This window comes from Xiphophorus maculatus, chromosome 14 (assembly GCF_002775205.1).
Source record: "Xiphophorus maculatus strain JP 163 A chromosome 14, X_maculatus-5.0-male, whole genome shotgun sequence".
In the NCBI taxonomy this organism is placed as follows: Eukaryota; Metazoa; Chordata; class Actinopteri; order Cyprinodontiformes; family Poeciliidae; genus Xiphophorus; species Xiphophorus maculatus.
Window position 1 is genome coordinate 177,380 of NC_036456.1, and position 17,403 is coordinate 194,782.

Below are 17,403 nucleotides of genomic sequence, written 5' to 3' on the forward strand. Positions count from 1 at the left end.
TCTGATTTGGCATCTGATTTGACAGAAAGTGAAGGATGTACAGAGCAATAAGAACACGTTTAAGTTAATGGGGCCTTGCAGACCTCTAGTGATGGCCTGTGACTGTGACTCCGACTGCTTGACCACAGCAGTTTGACAGGAATGTAGTGACTGTAAGTAAAACACATCCACTTTGGGGAAAAGGGTGAAGCACAATCCAAGTATGGAGGCCTTAGTCCTCGACACAGACCTCACTGGTTCCAGTCCTGGCCTGATATCCTTTGCCAATTGTCTTCCCCCTCTTTCATTATCCACTTTCTTGTCTGACTTCTCTCAAATAAAAGCAGTCTTAGCCAAAAAAACCTTCAAAAAAAGAAACAAAAAAAAAATAGTGTACTTATGTAGGAGCTCAGAAGTACAGAAAAAAATGGAAGAGGGAAACTGTGATCTTGTCTGAGCTTCTTTGAACAAGTCTGAATTCACTGCTGTACCAGCTTTTGTTCATGATGGCGGGATTTCCAGTACATAAGGAAATCTCACAGGCACAGCGGTACAGTTGAGTCTGAGCATGTATGTCAGGAGAAAAAAAAAATGGATCAAAGCTTGGAGAATCAAACAGAAGTGGTGAATTGGCCTCAAAAATTTGGACTTCAGACTTAACATCACCAGGTATCATAATTTTTGGCTGAGGTAGGCAGAAATGTAGACAGGGCATAGAAGAAACATACTGGAGAAGAGAAGTTTTTATTCAGATAAAGAAACTTATGGAAGCGTCACAAGGAAAATTGATGGAAAAGACCCATTGCCAGTTGTGATGGTAATGACTCTAAAACAGCTATCTTTGCCCAGACTGACAGAGTTAGGGTGTATTTAATTTTTTATTTTTTTTTTACATAGGGCCATTGTACAAAAGAGTAATTATTTGTTTTCAGCCCTCTAGTTTAGGTTTTCTTCATCAAAGTATTTTAGGTGCAGTATTTTATTTCAGCCACTGGGTGGCTTCATGTTCATATTGTTACATCTTGTTTAAGGATCTGAGTAGAGTGATGCGGTTCTCAAGGCTGACTTCGTTCATTACCTCTTTCTATTGTGTGCGTCCATTGAATGTAAGTAATACTGTTGCTGATTTAGTTCGGTTTTGTAAATGTCTAAGAGCTGTAGTTGTGCTTTGTCCCGTTGAATATCATGGTCGTTTGGTGTATTTTACTTGTATTGTTGAGAGCTAAAAGTTAGCCGTTTAGCATTAAGCTATTAAGCTCAGTTAATTAGTTGCAGCTGTTATTTGTGTTACCATTTGCAATTGAAATGCCTTATTTCTCTTGTATGTTTATCGTGTGACACTATTATTTAGGGCAGGGGTGTCAAACTCAATTTCACCAAGGGCCACTTCAGCATATTGGCCACCCTCAAAGGGCCACATTGACGGTATAAATCAGGAATGCCCAAGTGCAGTCCTCCAGACTGCAACTTTTAGATGCGTCCCTGCTAAAACGTACCCCAGACAAAAAGTTGACTTCCCTCATTAGCAGCAACTCAGTTCTGTAGAGGCCTATGAATGAGTTTATGATCCAGGTGTGTTAGAGAAAGAACGCATCTAAAGTTGCAGAGTGATAGGTCTGGAAAACTAGACTTGGGCAACCCTAGCATAAATGTATTAAAATACAATGTTAAAAATAAATTAAACACCTCATATTGTTAAATGACTGATTTTATGTATTCAAGTTTTAAATATTACATTTGCATGGATGCAAAATTACTGCTCAGTTTAAAAATATGCTCAGTATTTTTAAACTGCTCAGCTAAACTTCGCTCTTTAGCTTGTTAGCTTGTTGATGTTTCAGTTTTATTCCCTGGGAAAATTAATCTTTGTCTGCTTTAAAGATAAGCAGACAAAGAATAAAAACAAGTTTTGATATTAACTCTCAACTTCATTCACAAAACTTTTTCGTTATTTATTACACAACGAACATGTATGTCACATAAGAACAAAACAATGAGGTGAGGTTGCCTGTCCTTGAACACAAAGCTGATCCTCTTCACCCTGTCACCAACTCACACATCCTCATTGTGTTGTGTTGTGTAAATAAACACAAAACAAGCAAAATCAATAAACTATATGCATATTCCAGTATATTGAGTTTTGGTTTTACATTCATTCTATTTAAATTTAGTTTATTCGTGCTTACCAATGTTTTCCCCTGGTCAGTTCGTCGATGTCTGGTTTTAGTTCTATTCTGTGGCGATCCACAAAATGGCGGGTAGGTTTTCGTCAGTAATGCGCGATCTGTGCTTGGTCTTGTTTAAATTCATTATTGAAAACATCTGTTCGCTCAGATAGGTGCTTCCAAACATGGACAAAACACGAGCTGCATGGAGTCGAAGCTGCGGCATCAAATCAGGGGGCAGGAGACTGAAACTTCATGGAACTTCGCTCTTTAGCTTGTTAGCTTGTCGATGTTTCAGTTTTATTCGCTGGGAAAATTAATAATCAGCTTGAGGTGACTCTGCTGCACTCTAGTGGCGAGAAGCCATAATGTTGGCTGGTAAGAATCTGAAGGCATTATGGGAGATGTAGTTTATAGTCAATTCGTGCTCAAAACCTATTTTAAGTCAATCAATAGGGCTGTAAAACGGTGGTGGGGGGGAGAGGGCCACATAAAATGACGTAGCAGGCCACATGTGGCCCGCGGGCCTTGAGTTTGACACATGTGATTTAGGGTAAGGGTTAGGGTTAGGGTTTATTATTACTATTTATGTAAAATTATTATTTACATTCTCATAGTCAGACATTAACACATTTATTCATTTGTGGAAATTAGGTTTATTTGTGAAAGGGTTTACAGACAAATTCTCATAATTTGTATTTGTTTATCTTTATAGGAAACCACACACCACACACACACGTGCCCTTATATGTATGGCTGAACCTCCTGAGCTAATTAAAACCAAGTAAAGCTCAATTCTGGACTCAGACATTCTCTTCTTTCACTAACTCACCTGAACATATATATCAGCTGTTCTAACCCGACACCCTGGAGTGATTGTTTATCCACAACTGAACCAGCTTCAGTCTTCATTACAGCCATGTTAGTTTGGATAGCTTAATTATTTCACTTTCAAATCTGAATCATAATTTGAGAATTGCTTTTTATTTGTACCAATATTATCTTTGATATAAAAATGGCTGCACAGAAGCAAAGTTAGTACTGTAGAAAGGAGGAAATACCATTTCATTATTGGGGGGGACATTAAGTAGGGAAATTTTTTAAGAGCAATTTTGGAGGGTTTGGCAAAGTTACAGTGAAATGTATCGTAAAATGTGGTTTAAAAAGTTTTTAATGTGTTCAAGCTGCAAGATCAAAAATAACTAGTAAGTGGTAATGCACAAACGTGTGTTTTTCTCAGTAACCAATCTATTGAGACCCATAAAAGTCAAACTAAAATTTAAATGTTTAGATATAAGCTTGGTTCAGTGGCACAGATATAATCTCTGGTACACCTTCACAAAAATTTAAGGCTACAAATAAAAACTAATTTTAATGAGTAACTCCACTTGATAAAATTCCTCATAAATATTGATTTATTGTAGTGGCTCTCAATACAAGTTATGTGTTATTTAAATTATAAGTTGCTTTATATTTAAATCTTTTTTACTAAAAAGGACTAAATCTCAGTCCTGGATGGCTGAAAATCTATAAGTTGGTAGAAATAACGTAGGTCTGGGAAGTATCATAACTTAAACCTAATGCTCAAAGCACCAGAGTTTTTATAGAAAAATATCCAGATTTTTGTGTGTGTCGTTTTAGAGGCTGTATGTTGAAGATGGTTAAAAGCATACATTTCTGTTTTTCTCTATCTCTCTGGTCTCTGTTCCCACACAGTGAGCTGTGTGGGAGCCGTTTCAAACTCTTCTCATTAACATAAGAGTCAGGGGGACAACTCTTATATAATTGAGATATTTGCTACCTTGCTAGTTTTGCTCTCGAAGCCTTCGTTCCACCTCCTCTCACCGCCTGCATCAACCAAAGACCAAGCTTGCCACCATATGAGACAGGGCCTTTCAGGCAGTAGCTCCGCGGCTTTGGAATGTCCTCCCAGAGTCTCTGAGAGCCCCACAAGGTGTGGAGGCCTTCAAAAAAGGTCTTAAGACACACCTTTTTAAACAGGCTTTTTAGATCTGTGAGCTTTTTTAAATTGTAAGTTTTAATTTGTTACCATTTGGTGTGAGATGTATTATTGTATGTTTTATTGTAAGTTTTATAATTTATTTTCGTCTCTGTAGCACTTTGAGATTTCTTTGAAATGTAAGGTGCGTTACAAATAAAATGTATTATTATTATTATTATTATTATTCAGCTGAAGTAATAAAATAATGAACTGCAGCCTAATTTTTACTGTTAATGTGTTTCTTCCTATTGAACAGTGAAAGTAAATCAAAGGTGTTACTTGGCTTTTGCTTTAAGTATTTACTTACTGAAGGGATTTCTTTATGCTGCAGAGCCACAGTAAGCTCCTCACTTTAGCGGCTTTGATGGAGCCTGTACCACTCATACATTTTGGACTGAACTATTGTTCTAACAATGGCTGGGGTGGACCTACAAATTCATTCTTATTTTTTTCTTTGATGAATGGTGGATTTACTTCATTCTTTGTTTCTTTCACCTTTTCATATTGATATTGTTTAAATACAAAGTTTTCTTTTCTGATCTTTGTTTTTGGACTAGACTTTTCCAAGAGTGGGGGGGGTGGGGTCCGGACCCTCCCAACCCTCCCCAGGATTTCCGCCCATTTACTGTAGTACTGTTGCCTTGGATGATTTTAAAATGTATATGATGATTTGAAGTATTCAAATATGACAAAATAGCAAAAACCTGTGAGGGGGTCAATGCTTCTTCAGTTGCCGTTGTGGATGACAGTCGGCTAATTAAGACGCCTCATGGGACTGATGAATAGCTCTCAGTTGGAACCAGTGAGGAAGTCTCCACCACTTATAAATAATTTATGAGAAAGCATTTTGTGTGCGTGGCCCCCAAAAAGAAACATGTTAACAGACCATATTAATAAGCGATGTAAATACTGGACTCTTGTAATGAGTCTGGGCTAGCTAACTAACTACTCATAATTTTATGACAACACTCCAGTCCAGACATCAAGAATCTATTTTCGCGTTTAACTAACTGTGTATCAACTACCTAAATCAAATCCCACATATAGGTTTCAGTCAAAGAACTAGACTGCTTTGGTAAGTTTGCCTTTGGCCAGATTCTGTAAGCTAACACATAGTGTGTTGCATGTTTTCACAGGTTTGTTATAAGCAACGGTAAGATTAGCCGAAATGGAAGCTTTGAGCTGTGCGTGGAAATTGTGGATCGTGTTCTGCCATCGCTAACGTCCAACAAAGGTCTCCAGGTTCCACAAGGTTCTGCCATGATCCTTGGTCCAGAACTCCTCTCCTTATCTGACCCTGACACTCCACCCAGGGCTCTGACTTTTGTTCTGCGACAGCCTCCGCAGTACGGGAAGCTGGAACGAGCCGGTGTCACACTGACTGCTGGCTCAAACTTCACACAGAAACACATAAAGGAGCTGGAGGTAACATATAGACATGATGGAGGACCATCACAGATTGACCGATTTGCTTTCACAGCATCCGACTCCTCCAGTCAAGGCTTTCTGCTAGATGGACAGCTGCAAACAGAGCCTGTGTTTTTCACCATTCAGGTGGGGGATAATGGAACCAGTTTGTGACTTAGCGTGATTTTTGTATCACATATTTGTCCTCTGTTAGCATGTAGAGTTCTTAAAGCTTCCCAATGGACAAAGTAGTCTTGCCTCAAACATCCTCTGGTTCTTTTTTCAGATCAAGCCTTTGGATAAATCTTCACCAGAAGTAATAAGGCTTGTCCCACTTTGGAAACCAGAGCTTTTACCCGATGGCAGATATGTGATTTTTGTGACTTCTCAAGAGCTGAAGGCTCAGGATAGTGGTAGCAGAGAAGATGAGCTGATATTCTGCATTATTCGTCCACCATATTTTGGGTACCTTGAAAACATTACCACAGGTCAGAATAATTATGTGTCATTACTTGCCCTACATCTGAATGCTTGTCCCTTCCCCTTGCTGCCATTTTGTACTTTTCAGTTTTGATTTTTTTATACCAGACTTATTTTTTATACCAGATAAATAGTGGTCCTGCCTTAGTTACTATGAGCTAGCTAAATATTTGTCAAACATTCAGTTAACTAAATATGTCAAAGTTCTCCCTTCAGATTGAGCTTAACAAAAGAACTATAGCCAATATTATGAATTCACATATTCACATGAGAAGTTTCTTTCACACGGTCTGGAGCTCTCAAGTATTTAGCTAGCTCTGAGCTAGTAAAACTGAGCTTTCTAAATATTTAGTTAGCTTGCTTACTGAATATATTTGGAGCTAAATATTTAGCTTGCTAACTAAATATTTAGTTTTGAGCTAAACATTTTAATTGAAGCTAAGTATTTCAAACTAAATGTTTGATTAGCTTGCAGATAACATGACGAAAATATGACTGACTTAATAATCCAAATTATGGCTGTTAACTTTTGACTGTGACTTTATAAATGGAACCCCATATGTTACATTAAAAAAATTACAATTGGGTGATTCAGCAGGTGTCTACTGTACTATATTTATCATTGTCATAAAAAGTACAAAAAAATAAATTCATCCACAGTGGTTGAAGAACCAGGGTCTAAAAATGACCAGTTGATCTGCAGCCCTGCAGCTTCATTTAGATAACACAACACTCTTTCACTGTTCTTCACAGGTATGTTTGTGTCACAGCGTTTCCCTCAGATTGAGCTTAGCAAAAGAACTATAGCCTATATTATCAACTTGCATGGTGAGTTTCTGTCAGACAGCCTGGAGTTCAAAGTGTCTGATCCTTTAGGCAACATGGGGCCCTCTCACATGTAAGTAATGCTCCTTTTCACTTTCAATCTAGTATTTTAGGTGATAGTCTAAATTAGCTTTTGTGTTTTTTTCATGGATGTTCCTTGTCTTTGCAGACTTGAATTCCGATGGAGTAGGGTGGAGTTTTCTCTTCCTGAGTCCTCGTCATGTGAGGAGCAGGGAAAAATCTCCCTGGACATCATTCGAAACGGGAACTTGGCAGAATCATCATATGTCACTGTCAAGGTCAAATTCATTGGTTTTTAAAACCCATGGTCATGCAAACATTCAGCTGATAAGTTTAAACTAGGGATGCACCGATCCACTTTGTTCACTTCTGATGCCAATACAAATATCTGAGGTTCAATATCAGCCAATAGAGATTCTTATTCGATACAGAAAAATAGTACTTAGTTGATAACTACTAATTTATATGATTATTATTATTATTATTATTATTATTATTATTATTATTATTATTATTATTATTATTATTATTATTATTATTATTATTATAAACAATAAAGAAACTTCAACTGACAAAAACAATAGGTTGACTATCTTAGTCAAACATGCGAAATAAACTGCAACTGTAATGCAGATATTTTCATTACTAGAACTATTTTTACTTATGTCACTGTATAGAACTTTAAGAGCACTTTTTGTACTTTATTTAGCACTGCACTTTAAGCATTAATTTGCATATCAATAACAATTTGCACACAAGAAGTTTTGGGTGTATTTGTTGGGTATTGTGGAGAATTATCCTTTCTCCATGCTAAGTTCTTGATGTATGAGGTTGAAGAAGAGTCAGTGAGTTGAATTCATGGATTCCGTTTATTAATACCAAAATACAGCTGGTCCATTTCTCATGCTACCTTTAGGAGCTAGCAGGACAAAAGGGCATCAAGGAACAGTTTGTAATTTAATTTCTCAGCCTCTGCCTAAGCTACGCCCGGAAGACGAAGAGGGCATTCCTTAATCTCTCATTTATTTTAACCTTAACTTTGAGGGTGTTTCCTAACATGTAATTTCCTTTAGCTTTAGCTTTGTAACTATTTAAAATAGATAGAAGAAAACACAGAATTATTTATTCTCAACAGTCCCTCTTGGGGTTATATAATACCACCCCACAATAATCATTAACTATGTCCATGTGTATCCTAAGCTATCTAGCGGACCATTCCTTCCAGCTGTCACCAGGAATCTTGTCCCCCTCCAAGAGGACAAGAGATATTACCTTGAAAGGCAATATCTCCAGTAACACCCCAAAGGATCATGGTGTTGCCACTGGTCATTCATGCTGCGATGCTTCACTGCACCGGCTTGAAATGGGCAAGGATAACCGGACACTGCAACATAATCAGCAGGAAGCACAGAATCTCCAGGCTGGTTCAGATTGCTCCACGGTCATCAACAGCTTGTCAAACCACTGCCGCTTCAGCTTGGCATGGAGCCACATGTCCATCTTCAGGGCTGACAACATCAGCCATTCTCAACAGTTCACATCGAGAGTTGGCCCATGTTGGTGGAGTCGTTCACCTGGCAGGCGACCCTGAAGAGAAAGTTGATAACGGTGTTGGTGTATTGATTCTCCACAGGTTTGCTGAGCATGGGCTCTGCTCCTGGCATGGACTGGCTGCGGCCAAACATTATGGATGCAGTGCCGGCTGCCATTCGGAACTGCTTGACGTCCTACCTTGTCCGGGCCGCTTCTAGAGACAGTTCTCTCTTCGCCGGTCATGGCTTTGGACCCTGACACCGGCTCCTGGTCCTTGATCCTCTTCAGCCTCTATCGGAGATGTGAACATGACCTGGATGAAGTTCTTCCTCATCTCCATACTTATCACCGACAGCCAGGTTCTCACCAGATCCAGGCTAATCCTTACCATCTCACTGGTCACTTGACTGGCCTTAATGACCCCCGTATTGACCTGCTGGAGGCTCAGGTGTTCCCAAACCATCTTTTGCAGCAATCGCATGAAGACAGAGATGAGGCAAACAATGTAGATGGCATTGTAGCTGCAGGGCGACTTCAGGATAATCAGTGTTCCAAACAGCTAGGTGGGGTTGGTGTGGCTGGTTGCTCATGAAGCAGGACAGCAAGGAGTGAACGGCCTGCAGCCCCCTGTTAAAGCTAAGCTAATGTACTTAAGATTAAAGTGATCAAACATCTCAAAAATATGACATGGTTCATAAAAATGAGTACAACATTTCTGTCTTATAGTGATCCTAAATTAAGATTGTTTGAGTATTTTGAAAACATTTGCTAATTTAGAAGTTGCAAAGAGAAAAACCTATCAGCACCATAAAATGAGCATAAACAATTTGCGAGACTAGCAAATATCTAGAACCTCTCTATACTAATTAATCATGCTCTTCTGCCCCAGTCTCCCATCCTTGGCTCTTGGGTAGTGGGGTGCAGAGTTTCTTCACTGGATAGCGTAATGATGTTCTTCAGGTCACAGGGAGTCCTCCCCCTGTTGGGCTAGTTTTGGTGGTGGAATCAGGCCATTAATTTCAATGTCTCCAATTATAATTTTGTTTCTCTATTTTCCAAACAGTTTTCCAGAAACACCTGAGTTTTAATTTCAATTCATTTATCAAATTTGGTAGCCCATTTTGTGCATATATTTTGCCCTGGAATAGGGCTTTTCTTCTTATCTCCCTGAAGATATGATTAAATTATCAATTTGGAATCAATTTGGAGTCTATATTATTGTTTATAAGATAGTTTGCTCAAAAACAAAACTATTTTAGGTGTTTCACAAGTTTTCTAAATCCGCCGTCTAGAATTCAAGATGGACTATGAAATGTTTTAGATTTAAAGTTTTTCGGTTGCGTCTTATCTCTATAATATTCCCCTGTTTTTCTTCTTTTAACCCTGGTTGTGTGACAGTGGGGGGGGTGTTAAGACCCTGCTTGGCATAACACGGTCTCCTGGTATGCTGTTATGCGTTATGGTGGTGGTGTTAATTCATAACAACAAGGATCAGGTTGGCTTCCTCTGTGTTATAGCCAGGAACACAGAGGAGCTGGCTAACTGTGTTCATTCGGCTGCATGGCGGCATCTAGCGTTAGCTAGGGTGTTTGTATTTTGTGTTGAGCTACATCACCGTAGCAGCGCCAGGTTGAGCCAGTTAGCTAGCTAGCGTGTTTGCTTTGTGTTACAGGCTGTTACAGGCTTGAACAAAACTGGTGCAACATGATTAAAAAGTCCGACCGGAGCCTGAGCCCAGCTACTTCCCGCTCTGCTCCCCAGCGTCAGCATCAACTGTGCCGTTTTCGCCTCGGTGGGGTCTGTTCGGACCCCGAGTCGGCATCAAACTGTATCGCTTCAGGCTGACACAAAAGGGTGCAAAGAAAACAAAAACCAAAAGTTAAACATCGACCTTTGGTTTCAAAGCGTCGCACCTTAATTAACTCTTCCGTAAAATTAAACAGATTTATCCCTATCGTGGTTATAAATAAAAAAATTACTATTTCTACATAGTTTGAAAATAAGAAACATATCATTACATCTATTCACTACAAGTTGGAAAATAAAGTGATGTCAAATTTACATAGCGCTTCTTCAAACCCCTCAAACACTTCCCACAATAAACCCATTCGTTCTCAATCACACTCAAGCAAACACATTTACACCCTATGGTAAGAAGCTGCAGGATGTAACCTATTTCACATCCATCTTCAATCCACTCTAAGAGTGAATTCAATTTCAAATAGACAAACATTTTTCTTATTTTTCTTTTTCCTTTACACAATTTCATCTCAGTAATTGTTATTCAGAAGATGCTGACTTGGAAGGATTCCCATCCTATAAATTGAACTGATTGTAAATGTCACATGATTGTATAAAATATGCAGTGATATCTTCCATTGGTCTGGTTTAAGAAATGGAATCAGAAATGAGTAAGACAGCATGTTGCTGCCTGATATGTCTCCCAATTGCGTCCTGCTGAGAAAGAGAAGAAAAAATTGTAAATATGTTCTTTTTTTTCCAACATGAAACACAAATTCCAAAGTAATTTATTCTTCCAAACCATACCACAATATCTTGCAACAGTGAGTATTCACTGTTAAGAACTCCTTAAGAACTTAAAATGCAAATTAAATGATCACTGATTCCCCCTGCTTTGTTTTCTGCTCTGCCCAAATATGTGATGACACCCAGGTAGTCCTCGCTGTTATCTGAGGATGGTGGCAAACAAAGGTATTTATTAGGAGCCACAAAGCAAAGATGCCTGCTCTGGGAAACATCTTTCATCTGTAACCTGAGACAAAGTTTTATGGCTTGTCCAATTCTTAGCTTATTCCCTTTTTGATGATATCTGGTAGCCTGCTTCCAAATGGCCACCCCTGTTCCATATGCAAAATGATGTCAAAAGCTATCAAGGGGGAAGCAAATCCACAGCTCATTTGTTCTATGGAACACAGATTCCATGCGCTTCATCAAAGCCATGTGTTCTATAAGAACAGGTATGTTGTTTACCTGCAACCTGTGACATAAATCCAGCAGTAAAAGCATTACATAATTGTTCATAATATTCTCATTCACCATCCACCAACAAAATAAACCACAAGACAAGTGTGTGACAAGTGCTGGAACGCCGGCTGGAACAACGGCTGGAACGGGCTCGGGTGCGCCAGCTGGAACGCCGGCTGTTACAAGCAAACATGTAACAAAGCATACATCACCTCTAAAATCAAACTGTCTCGCACACCAACTCTGTAGGGGTTCTGTGCTAGGGCATAGCCATACACACGCAGCCTTCTCTCAGACCAACAGACACGAAACATTCAGCAAACAGCAATGCATACATAGACCACACAAATTTATAAACAAAAACTCACAAAGTTCACACCTACACACACTTGTATTCCTTTCTTTCCATATACAGGCAAGCATACAAAACTTACAGCAGCGCAAACATACAGCAAACGCAGTGGTCACCTCAACACAAAAAGCAAGCACAGTCACAGAAAGGGTTAGGGGGGTATTGTTTGTGGGTTTTTGTGGTGTTTCATAATTGTGATTATGGTGTAAGGATAAAACATAAAATATTGATATAAAGTAAACAGAATTGTGTTTGTATTTGGTAAAAATGTATTTTATTTTTTTTCGTAGGTGGAAATTGGTAGTTTGAGATCCCCTGTGATTTAAAAGGTGGTTTGGGGGCGTGCCGTGGTGGCGTAGGGGTTAGCGCGACCCGTATTTGGAGGCCTTGAGTCCTCGACGCGGTCGTCGCGGGTTCGACTCCCGGACCCGACGACATTTGCCCCCTCTCCTTCCCCGTTTCCTCTCAGCCTACTATCACATAAGGGACACTAGAGCCCACAAAAAGACCCCCTGGAGGGGTAAAAAAAAAAAGGTGGTTTGGTCCTTCACAACTGGGACTATTTAAGGCTGCAATTTTACCTGTGGTATTGTTCTTAATGCTGTTTGAGAAGAATAAACTATTGCTGTTAACACCGTACTCTTCCTCGACTTTCATCACCACTGTAAATCCAGCTGCAAGAGGGTGAAAACATTGCAGCATATGTCTTCAACATGAGAGAGCGATTTCAGGAAATGGCATCTTTTGCACAGGACAACATGAAAGCAGCTCAACAACATTAAAAGACCTGGTACGATCATAAGGCCAGAGACACAGTCTTCCTTCCAGGACAGAATGTTCTGTTACTGCTTCCTGCCAGCGATAAATGTTGCTGAAAAATGGCATGGCCCATATGAGCTCACCAAACAAGTGAGTAAAGTGGTTTATGAACTGTACATGCCAGAAAGAGCCAAGAAGCATCAAACATTTTATGTCAACTTGTTGAAAGAGTTCCACAGCCAAAAGGAGCCTGTGCGTCAAGAGTTATTTGTGCGGGCAGATAAGAATGAGGAGGCAACTGAAAAATTCTTTCCAACTAGCATGTCAGACTGTACTTTCATTGACATTTCTTATCTGTTCCCTACTGAGCAGGCCAACATCAAAAATCTCTTGGATCCTCAGCTCTTTCAAGAAGTTCCAGGATTCATATTACTGGTTCAACACAAGATTCGGGTGAAAGAAGATGCACCAAGTTGTCAAAAGAGCTATTGCATACCAGAGCAGTTGGTACCAGTACCATAAAAGGAAATAAAGCAGATGCTGGATTTGGGGATAATTGAGGAGTCTAGTACAGAGTAGTGCAGCCCGATTGTGCTGGTATCAAAGAAAGATGGCTCCCTGAGATTCTGCATTGATTCTAGATATTTAAATGCGGTACCCAATGCACTCTGTCATGAAGTGGTGCAGTGTAGGTGGTGAGGCAGACGCTGAGGATCCAGGTTTAAGTGAAAAAACGGAGTTTAATGATAATGTCTGAATATTCAAAACAGTCCAAAACCCTGTCAGCACAGCAGAGCGGGAAAACAAAGCTCAGCACAAAAACAAACGACTGACTATTGGTAGACAAGGACCCGACAAAGACACAGACACACAGGTGACACTAAATACACAGGAGGTAATCAGGGAATGAGAAACACCTGAGAGTAATCGAGGGGAGACAGGACAACGAAGAGACTCAAGGACACCGAAAACTCAGAAATAAACACAGATCACAACACACAGGGTTGATGACCTACTGGAGGATGTCTGTTAAGCAAGCTACATTGCAATGCTGGATCTGTGCAAAGGATACTGGCAAGTGGTTTTGGTAAGAGAGCTGACTGCCTTCAAAATTCCTTTGGTATGTACCAATGTAGAGTCATCCCATTTATGCTTCAGGGTGCACCAGCAACATTACAGCGTTTAATAATTTATGTGCTGAGAGATGTTTCAGCCTTTTCTGCAGCATATTTGGATGATGTGGTGTATAGCCAGTCCTGGTAGGAGCATCTGATTCACCTACAGGAGGTGCTACACCACATCAGACTGGCTGGCCTGACTGTCAACTACAAGAAGTGCACTGAAGCCCAGAGAGAAGGGGAGTACTTGGGTTTTTTATTTGGGCTTGGAAAGATAAAGCCTCCAGTGGAGAAGATGGACACAATCCAGTCCTTCCCGGTTCCAACCACAAAGAAGAAGGTGAGAGGATTTCTTAGTTTGGTGGGCTGGTACTGGAAATCCACACCTTCTTTTGGAGAGTGATCAGCTGTACTGAACCATCTAACAAAGGTGCAGCCCCCAAGAATGTGTGCTGGACAGAAGACTGCGATTGAGACCCCCAGGAAGCAGTATGTACTCATCCAGTTTTACACACACTAGACTTCACTAAGCCATTCATCTTACAAACAGATGCTTCAAGGGTGGGCCTTGGAGCTGTCCTGCAACAAGAGGTGGATGGTGAAAGAAGACCTGTGGTGTTTCTGAGTCGGACGCTGTCGGAACAGGGAGATGAAATATTCAACCATGGAAAAGGAGTGGTTGGCCATTAAGTGGGCTATCGAGGACCTCAAGTATTATCTTCTGGGACGTCACTTCATCCTAGAGATCGACCATTGTGCTCTCCTGTGGTTAAGACGAATGAGGGATGCCAATGCCCACATCGCTGGATGGTACTTGTCTCTGCAACCGTTTAACTTCATGGTCCAGTACAAGCCATGGAAGTCTAATGTGGTTGCTGACTGTTTATCCAGGGTAGCAGAGGACTGAGGTACTGTGCTCTTAAGAGAGGAGGGAGGAAATGTAATGAAGACATCTCCATTACTGGAACTATTTTTACTTAAGTCACTGTATAGCACTTTAAGAGCACTTTTTGCAGTTTATTAACAAGCACTTTATTTACCACTGCACTTTAATCATAGATTTGCACATCAATAACAATTTGCCCACAAGACATTGTAGGTCCTCTCTAGGGTGTTTGGACAAATACTCCCCTGGGGGTCCAGACACCATTCATAGGTTCCGGGAGAGGTCTGGGAGAGGGGTTTTTTTTGTGGGTTTTTGTGGTGTTTCATAATGGTGCTTATGGTGTAAGGATAAAACATACAATATTTATAAAATGTAAAGAGAAATGTGTTTGTATTTGGTAAAAGTGTATTTTATTTTTTTATATAGGTGGAAATTGGTAAATAGAGATCCCCTGTGATTTAAAAGGTGGTTTGGTCCTTCACAGCTTGGGACTATTTAAGGCTGCAGTTTCACCAATGGCATTGTTCTTCATAATGTGTGTGTATTAATTCCTCCTATAAGCAGTCCTGGTGTTTCCTTTCCACCGGTATCATTATGGTGGGTTTGTGTTGGAGATGTTAATGAGCCATGTCCTTACTTAAAACTTGAAACTTATTGTTTCAAACCTGTTGTGTATGATACACTAGGTCAAATAAAATACTGTTCAAGCAGATAACTGGAAGTAGCACATGGCAACCTTTATTTTCAAACCAAGAACATCTCTTCTTCTTCACAGGTTCCGCTCACCTCTCTTGTGCACAGCAAGAGCGCCACCAATGGCGAATTGTTATATTTCGTTTATCTTCAGATTATACAACCAAACAGCCTCCAACACATAGGAGCATAATCAGACCAAAAGTGTCTAACAATCTTAATCCTGGAGGTTCCATTATTTCTTTGTCTGGAACACCACAAAACCAAAATAGCCTCCCAGCAAATTTCCCAAGTTTCCAGCCACCCCATTGCGAGTCCGTACAACCTCCGGGCTGATCTCCAGCCAACCTTTATGGGTCCCTGCGGGCTCTCCTTCATCACCTTCCAAGGCCTCAGCTCCCTCGTTGTCTACTTCCAACTCTCAGCTCCCTCGTCACCTACTTCCAAGGCCTCAGCGCTCTCGTCACCTACTTCTAAGGCCTCAGCTCTTGCGTCACCTACTTCCAAGGTCTTAGCTCCCGCGTCAGCGACCCCCGAGGTTCCTGCACCACCTTTGGCAGCTGGACATCGTACTCTTTTGTCTCCTTTGTTGCCAGGACATCAGATTTTCTCATCTCCTTCATTGTCAGGACATCAGACTCTCGTTTTCCTTCGGCGCCTGAACATCAAACTCTCTTTATTATGAACTCTAGTTTTGTGTTTGTTTTGTTTCCACTCCTCCTTCCGAGGTTCCCTCTGCCCATCCTGGGTCAGTTGTTTTTGTTTTTGTTTTGTGAACCACAGTTATGCAGAGTACATAGCATAGAAATAGATTCAATAGATTGGCCCTTACGGCCCTTATGCATCGGATCGGTGCATCACCAATTTGAACATGGCTGTAATAATGAAGTTGTCGTTTCTTTTCCAGGTGATTGAAGGGACTGCAAATGCTGGGAAAGATTTCCGTACAAATCCTTCCTCTCTGATCCAGTTTGATCCAGGTACTTTTCAAGGAGCTTACAATATACTTTTAAAATACAAAAAAGGTGTTTATCAATTCCAGTTTGTACTTGAGTCAAAGTACTCAATGTACTCACTTTTGTTGCCGGTGGTTTAGACATTAATGGTTGTATATAGAGTTATTTTGAGGGAAGAATACATTTACACTGTTATATAAGCTACACACAGACTACTTTTCATTGTGTCAAAGTGTGATTTTGTCAGTGTTGTCCCATGAAAAGATATACTTAAATAACTGCAGAAATGTGAAGGGTGTACTCACGTTTGTGATGCACTGTATATCAGTATATTACCAGTTTGAATTCTCAAAATTTTTTTACTGTTTCTATAGGAGTGGCAAAGCGAAGCTGGCAAACTGAGATAGTTGAAGACCACATTGAGGAAGCTGATGAAAGGTTTGAGGTGTTGCTAGTTTCTCCTGAAGCCACAGTAATTGGTAGAATCAGCAAGGCTGAACTCACAATCAGAGACTCAGGAAATGGTAAAAGATGTTGTGCATTTTACTAACCAACATTTTTTCTTGTAAAAAATCTGACTTACCTTGTAAATCCTAACTGACAGGACAGTGCTGGCCAAATCAGGATCAACAAGCTCCTCTTCTAGGAGGAAAAGAGATTCGATCAGATACATATCCCCAGCATGGATCCATTCGTCTGGAGAAACTTCCTCTTGCTACACAATCCATCATATGGGGCAGAGGAGACAGCATCTCACCACCACGAGAATATCTCCCTAAGAAGATACTCAGAGTTGTGAGCAATCGCAAATCTGTAAGCCTTTCAGTCACCTTTTGAGTTTATCTCATCCTCAACCCTATATGACCAGTTCCTGTATGAACAGGTTAATCTGCAAACAGATTTGTGTTGTTTTTTTTTTAGATTGCCCCTTCATTGGTGTTCCACAATGAGACAGATGTGATTTACACAGTAAGTAGCTGCAGCAGCTGATTCCAGTTTCATATCACTGAAGGCTAAAGATAGATCTCATATCATTGTTTATTGTATTTCAGTATCATGGAATTATGCAAATGCTAGTACATGATGATACGTCCCCCTCTAGAAAGAGCAGGAAGGCAAACATCCGGGTGGTTAGCAGGGAACCACAGCACCAAGTACCTGGACTTCTTACTGTAGCAAAGTCCAACACTCCAAAAGATGAACTGAAAGCACAAATGAAAGGGCAAGCAGGAGAACATGTGA

At 40.2% G+C, this 17,403-nt stretch overlaps 1 protein-coding gene across 7 annotated transcripts in view; it reads left to right on the forward strand.

Annotated features, from left to right (window-relative positions):
* frem1 (FRAS1 related extracellular matrix 1) overlaps positions 1-17,403 on the forward strand; it is a 74,461-nt gene that overhangs the window by 44,091 nt on the left and 12,967 nt on the right. For 4 of the 7 annotated variants that reach the window (XM_023346849.1, XM_023346850.1, XM_023346852.1 and 1 more), the window contains 9 exons: positions 5,283-5,700; positions 5,840-6,041; positions 6,787-6,931; positions 7,028-7,157; positions 16,113-16,185; positions 16,536-16,685; positions 16,766-16,974; positions 17,083-17,130; positions 17,214-17,399. In XM_023346849.1, the coding sequence (XP_023202617.1) occupies positions 5,283-5,700; positions 5,840-6,041; positions 6,787-6,931; positions 7,028-7,157; positions 16,113-16,185; positions 16,536-16,685; positions 16,766-16,974; positions 17,083-17,130; positions 17,214-17,399 (1,561 nt within the window). Of the gene's footprint in view, positions 1-5,282; positions 5,701-5,839; positions 6,042-6,786; positions 6,932-7,027; positions 7,158-16,112; positions 16,186-16,535; positions 16,686-16,765; positions 16,975-17,060; positions 17,131-17,213; positions 17,400-17,403 lie in introns of those variants that run through there. The other 3 variants (XM_023346853.1, XM_023346855.1, XM_023346854.1) reach the window with 3 other exon arrangements.